The sequence below is a fragment of the Ylistrum balloti genome, unplaced genomic scaffold (genome assembly GCF_031769215.1).
Source record: "Ylistrum balloti isolate Yb309-2 unplaced genomic scaffold, AGI_CSIRO_Ybal_v1 Utg369702, whole genome shotgun sequence".
NCBI lineage: Eukaryota > Metazoa > Mollusca > Bivalvia > Pectinida > Pectinidae > Ylistrum > Ylistrum balloti.
In genome coordinates, this window is record NW_026781932.1 from 942,501 (window position 1) to 949,544 (window position 7,044).

Sequence of the window (7,044 nt, forward strand, 5' to 3'; positions counted from 1 at the left end):
ACTCATTATCAGCACTGCTTGTCTTGTGATTTGTAACACGTCCTCCTGATGTCTGTGATTTAATTCCTACACTTATCAAATGTATTTCAATAGTTCACCATATGCTTTAATGAGGCAAGACTTTTGAATGTTTTATGCAAAATGTAAATATTCGTAATAAGATGATGAAAAAAATGGTTTCTCTTGAGTAGTAGTTTGTTTTCTAGAACATTCCATTATTTCAGATGGAATAAATTTTGCTGTGTAATAGAAGTATTTTGCTGACGTCACAAACAACTGACCTGGTATACCTCAAAAGCTATATCCTCACCATATGACGTCACAATAAACTGTTGTTTGTTCGGGTGAAACACAATGGCCATTGGTCGCGATATTTTGTGAAGTCTGTTCAGCACTACCCTGCCCTTCTGTCCGTCGTGAGAGATCTGAATCAGGTTGTGGGACTTGTAACCGCACACGTACAAATTGCCATCGTGATCCAAACACATACCTCTGGGATCAACAAGGTGGCTATCTTCATACCGAAACAATTCATTTCCATCAAGCGTCCTGCACAAAATGTTGTCACCATCTTTATGAAAGAACGTCCGCTGTAGCGTTGACGTTGCTAGATAAGTGTTACCGCCAGCCTTGGGAATGGTCTCCAAGGTAACGCCGTCCGATGATATTATCGACACAGCTGATCTTGACCCTGTGAATATCACATTATCTAGTACCGACAGGCATCTAACGTCTTCTGGTACTCGAATTCTGTCTCGTATTATTAAGTCCTCGTGATTAAGGAAACAACGTAGGACAACATTTCTACATAGCACAACGTATAACTCGCCAAGTCCGCTACCTTTGGTGACGTCATACGGCCATCCATCGACTGGAATGTGTCTTATATAGTTATAATTGTCGTCAAACAGAATTAACTTCTTGTTGTTATAATCCGTTAAAAGTAGTCTTCCATCATCGAGAAAACAGCCTCCCGTTAACATAGGCATCTCCGCCCCGAATAGAAGCCATGACAAGCGCCGGTAATATAGAGAACTGCTTTGCACTTCCTTTACTTTTGTCACCAGCTTACCGAATCGTTTTCTCTCCTCCATTTCATTGTTTATCATGGTAGTACTTCTGTTTCAGAGTAAACTATTGTCTCGTGCCCTTGCCTGTCATAATCCAGGACTATCACTGGTACAGCGAGCCTATCATTTGACGCACATGTTTCAACACATGTTGATATGAGTGTTATCGTCTCTCCAGTTCGCATTGAGCTTCTTTTGTGTATAAAGACATAGATACACATCTTTCTAGATACGTTTGATTCATTATCATTTTAAGTACATCGCTGTAGTTGTGAACAAAATCTGTTTCCATATACGGTATATCTGTGAAAAAGAAATATATCTGGGACAAGTGTAACCTTTTAAATCAATGAAAGTTGACAATGCTTGTAAATAATCGTGTCTGTGATATTATCAGATAAAAGTTCGAATCGACGTCATATAAACTTACATTGACTGACGAAATGCCACGCGCTGAACGTAACTCATTGGACAGTATATGATAGTTACACAACCGTAGTTATCAATTTCCTGATGATAAACATAGTTATTTATAGAATGCTCTATAGCAAAATCAATCAATAACAAAACACTGCGAATGCAGATTATGTAGCCCAGACATTCGTTTTATGGAATCGAAATCAAAATCTAAGTACATCGCATTCACCCGTTGTCAGTATATTGATAACGAATGGGATGTCCTGCTGTGGACATTCGTGGGAAAAAATATTGATAGGATGTTAAACAATACAAAATCAAAATAAAAACTTCTATCTAACTTTCACGCAACATAGAAATTTCGATTTTTCACCGCACGTTGTCAATAAAACTAAGGGAAAATATGAACAAAAGAATTACATGGAAGCTCCTGGAAATTTACGAGCAGAAAAAGACCAGGTGTTCCGGAAGAGTCCCCGTCTTCTTCCTAGACGACAAACCTTATGCAAAGCAAGGTCAATCTGAGTAATTAATGGTATGTTCTTAAATGAGAACAAGGCATGTAAACGCGTCCAGCTTAAAAAAAACCAAAAAAACAGAAATATCTTTGGTGTTCAAGAAGAGTAAGCGTCTTCTGTTTCATCAACGACACCCGCCATATAAACCTTGTCAGTCCAAGTAAGTAAGTCATGTTCTCAAATGAGAACAAGGTATACAGCGCGCATCAAACACGTTCAGCTTAAAATCGAAAAAAAAAACAACAACAGAAATATCTAAATGAGACCACTATGACAACCGTAAAACTTCCCAATGATTTTATCAACCTTGTTTTGTATTGAAGTCTATTAATCACTACTGCGTCTTTTGTTCAATCTTCGAAGTTGCAAGTGGTAGACAATCCTGGTGGACTTTGATTATGACGCGCCTACAGGTGTCCACTTTGATCGGGAAAATAAAATGGCTTCCAGTGTGAAGCATCACAATGACCGTTTGTTATCGTTATTTCTTTAGAAGTACTAGATGGATCATTATATCAGTACATGTAGGTTACCCTTGGTCCCTTGTGTCCTTTTGATGTTTTGATTGTCATAAAAATAAAATAGTAACATACGACAATCTTTGATTTGGCAGTTGGAGTTTATTATTGCAACTTTTTAAATGGAATTCTCAAATTTCATAGGATTAAACGAAAATGAGAGAGAGATGAGAAAAGAAGTTGGGAAGGATCCCACTTCTAAAGGACAGGCTAAGATCAAACAATGACGGGTGCAAAGATCTCTATGTTATCCCTTGTATAATGCTATAACTACGTAACATAAACGTCATGTTTGATTGGCAGATGTGAGAAATTATCAATAAAAAATATCCAATTTAATGAAAAAAATGGTCATCTGTGATTAAAGTAGAAATATTTGTTGTTGTTTTTTTTATTTTATTTTATTTATCTTATTTTTAATGTTTTTAATCAAATAGCCGTCACCATTTCGTTTCTTAAATCACACCTCTTTTTGTGTTATGGCGAAATGAGATGATGAATCCCCTATATTTCTGAGAGTGTATTTGTGGTAGAGTTAATCAGATTGTCCTGGCTTCAATGTTTCCAATGTTCATTGTATATCCTTTTAGGGAAACAGTGTTATCTTGAATTGTTTATATTACTTCCTCTCATAATAATCTACCTGGCAGTTGAGAAATCATTGCGATCAGGCATTTTTAAATCTCACCTTCCAAAATAAACGCCCACGTTAAACTGAATAGAAGGCAATACAAAGTAAAGACAAGTGGCATTTTTCCTTTTTCATAAAAAAATGATTATATTATCTGTTTAAAATCGTTCAACATATTTTAATTACGAATTCATAACTTTAAAATAACCTTTATAGAAATCCAGCTGAGGTTTATCAAGTCAAGAGAGGCAACTCCTACTCTTTCTTCATGACCATGCTTGTTATTTATCAACGGGTAGTATCAGTACCAGTACGTGGTAACTGTCTATCTATAACGAGTCAGAGTGTGCCAGGTAATAATCATATTAATAGCAGTACTTATATCTATTTCTGAAAAACTTCGTAAAATCAGATGAATCATTCACGTCAATCACGTCACATCAATGAACAAAAACAAAAAACTAAATATGAAAATTTAAAAGTAACTGTATTGCAACACAAACGTCTGAGAGAAAGCAATCAATATTTGATTTTCACAAGCTGGAAAATGTCATTCTAAGGGTCACGACCTGTCTGCATTGGAAATAAAAATACATTTTCACTTCATTTTGAATAGCTTTTTAAATCTGGTACAGTGAACCAAGAGACGAAATTTTAGCAAAATGCATCACGTGCTTCAATTGAAATAGCAATACCAGACTTCAGTGTCATAATCCAAGATGGACACCTGTAGACCATTTAATTTTTTATCGGTCCCAAAAATAAAAGAGCATTAAAATTTCAGAAAGATCCAAAGAATGTTAATTTTAATTGTATTGGCCTTAATGTGTGGGAACCAAAATTAACATTTGGAATTCAAATGTTGTTTTATTGTTGTAATTCATATATTGTTTCATAGAAGACATTTAGCGAAATTCCAGGACTGGAAGCTGATTCCGATGTCACAAATTAAAGAAAAAATCTCTGGAGAGTTCATGCAAATATCAATAGATGTGAATATACATCAGATCGTAAATAAAAGGATTGGATTCCACACACATCGATGGTAATAACAACTAATAAGGTCTCACTTAAATGGTTGATGAATTTTGAGTATGATCAATGAATTAAACGATCGGGTGGTCGGGTGGCGCAGTGGTAACGGGGTTCGATTCCTGGAACGGACGTGAAAAGGTAAGGGGTCACCTTCCCGGCCACGTGGATTTTCCCCGGGTACTCCGGTTTCCTCCCACAATAAAACCCCTCGCGTGCTTACATCCGGGCCAACAAGAGTGATTAGTATAAGTTGACATAACTTGTTTCGCAATTGTTGTGAAATAAATAGTTTATATTATATTATATTATTAAACGATCGCTTTGTATTTTTCATAGTCGCCTCATAGGTTTCAATATTTAGATTCTAAGTATTACTGGCGAAGGACAAACTGCCTTTTACAACGTCTTTGTCCCGTTTTATTGATTTCGAATTTGATTCAAATTTCATTTGAAATGCCGGTGTTTTCTCGTTTTAAGATACCGCAAGACATTTGAGTTTTTTCCGCCATACATCTATTAACCTTAGAAATATTTCCTTTGATGATGGTAGGTGTCCAGCGATGAGCCTGGGATCACCAACTGATTTATATCTTTATCTGTCATAGATAATTATTCCTGATGGTGGTATCCAGTGTCGTTGTTGTATAATTTAAATCCAATACTCCTGGTTCACACTGAGGATTAAAAAGATAATTTCCCCGCCACAATTAACATGCCTGACTTTTTTTCAATCGAATGTTCTAAATGGCAATTTTGCAATAGTTGGTTTGGTTATAAAGATCCCAGAACTCAAATCGATTGTGTTGGGCCTTTCTCACACGATTCCAATATTGTTTTGCTAGAACGCGTCAGATGTCAGCGGAATTAGTTTATTTGCTGAGCTAGTTTTGAAACGTGAGATACGTTAGCTAAGTTCTTTGTCAGGAAGGTATGTCAATTTAATACGCAAATTATATATATCTTGCAACCAAAGCAATACTGTTTACGTAGGTCAAATAACTTATATCGTACATCCCAATCCTATTCCCCTCTTCTAGAGACATCAATTTAAGACAACAGTAATATCCAAATTATATATCAAAAAAACCTGTTATGCTTGATACGTTACTTGTTCACGACCATCAATGTGTAAGTCACGTGAATGCCTTTCTTTTGAATAAAGACTACACTGAAATCATTCAAATCGATTCATGTTATAGACGAAATCAAAAGGAAAAAATACATTATAACTGAATTTAATCAAAAGTTTTAACACGCCCTAAATAAACTCCTTATATAGAACTTACAGAACACATTTTTTCCAACAGAAGCCAAAAAATCAAGATAACTAATGCTGTGTCTACATAATTATAGTACCCGATACGTTATTAAGATGCAGCAGAAGTGTGTTTGGAAGTTTCAAACTCAAATCTGTGAATTACAGACAAACTATACTTGGACTGATCAAGGTTTACATGGCAGGTGTCGTCTTAATATCCTTGTACTTTTTCAGGAGTCTCCGTGTTAATTTTTCTTCTGTTCATATTTTGTCCTAGTTTTATAGAATTTTAGTTTAAATTATGATTATGTTTCCATATTGATATCACTTTGATGTTGTTTTTAAACAAATGAACTCTTTACATAGAGACACTTCAACAAGAACATTTGTATTGCTTTCTTTTTAATATATATGATAATTCAAGGATGGTTTTACTTTGTATGTGTGGGAAGTGCATGATTCTTACAGGCTCTTTAAGATGCCAATTTATAAAATTACAATACAAAAGTACTCTGCCAAGAGTATCCAGCAAGACATGACACCTGGCCCCACTTGTATAAAACATCTCAACTTGAGATTTCCTAAAGTCGAGATTTACCTCAGCTGATATCTCCTCGAAAACTGCTTGTATAAAATTTTCTCAAGGAACAGGAGGAAGGCATCGGCTAGGATGTCCTGGAATTCCTTGAGGGATTTTCATACAAGATATTTTCAAGGAGATAATAGCTGAGGAAAATATAGGCTTGAGGAAATCTTAAATTGAGATATTTTATTCAAGTGGGGCCAGGTCACATTGTATTTACAATTAATAAACCAGTCCCGCTATGCCGAATATACAGTAACATGTAGTAACAATTTTTTAAAGAGCACAAATCTTGTCTCATTGGGACGAACTTTACGCGCGCAAGTAAAGGAAGAAACGCTAACATAGAGCTCATATCATCTTTTCTGGCAGCTGCCTTATCGTATCGGTGATTTATGTAAGAATGTCACTTATCAGCCACCCTCAAATTAACGATTGTCATTCATGACCATTTTTTCGTTGTCTTTTTTTATCCTTTGTCCTTCAAAGAAAAAAAGTTTGACGGGGAAAATGTTTCTCTTCGTACAAATATCAGAATCGTTAATCTCTTCTTCGCTCTGTTACCCTTATAACATGAGAATGCTGATAAGTAAAGTCTGTCAAGGACATTCATGTGGCGTGAACGCAGTCCTGCTTGATATTTTGTGGACAATTCCCTGATATCGGTACCGCCTTCCTAATTATATCAATTTATCTAACGGGCTTAATCAAGCAAGCAGCTGTTTCCACGAGTGTTCCTGCAGTGATTACTGGCCGTCGTTATTAGTGTCGATCATAGCTGCTTAATGGAGCGTTATTTTGGCATCACAAGTACAAAATACAATCGCCATGGGATATGAGGGGGTCAACGACTAATGAAGACAGCTCCAGAGAGTCCGAGATTCTTCTGGGACCAGTATCTGACATTTTGATCGGCTTGTTTTGTATATAGAGCTAAAGAACACCCTATATTAAACTTTGAATTTCTTCTACACCATTCCATGTCTATAATTTTTTTAAAGTTTTGATAAACGA

General features: G+C 35.8%; 1 protein-coding gene across 1 annotated transcript; it reads right to left on the minus strand.

The window, feature by feature from the left end:
- Nucleotides 1-266: 266 nt before the first annotated feature.
- On the minus strand, nt 267-1,109 carry LOC132565232 (uncharacterized). The gene has a single exon (XM_060229868.1). It carries the CDS (start codon nt 1,107-1,109, stop codon nt 267-269), a length of 843 nt encoding a protein of 280 aa, XP_060085851.1.
- Between the last annotated feature and the right edge of the window lie 5,935 nt (nt 1,110-7,044).

What these genes read in the sequence shown, in the direction of transcription:
- LOC132565232 (XM_060229868.1), bottom strand. Translation starts at nt 1,109, where the DNA reads ATGATAAACAATGAAATGGAGGAGAGAAAACGATTCGGTAAGCTGGTG.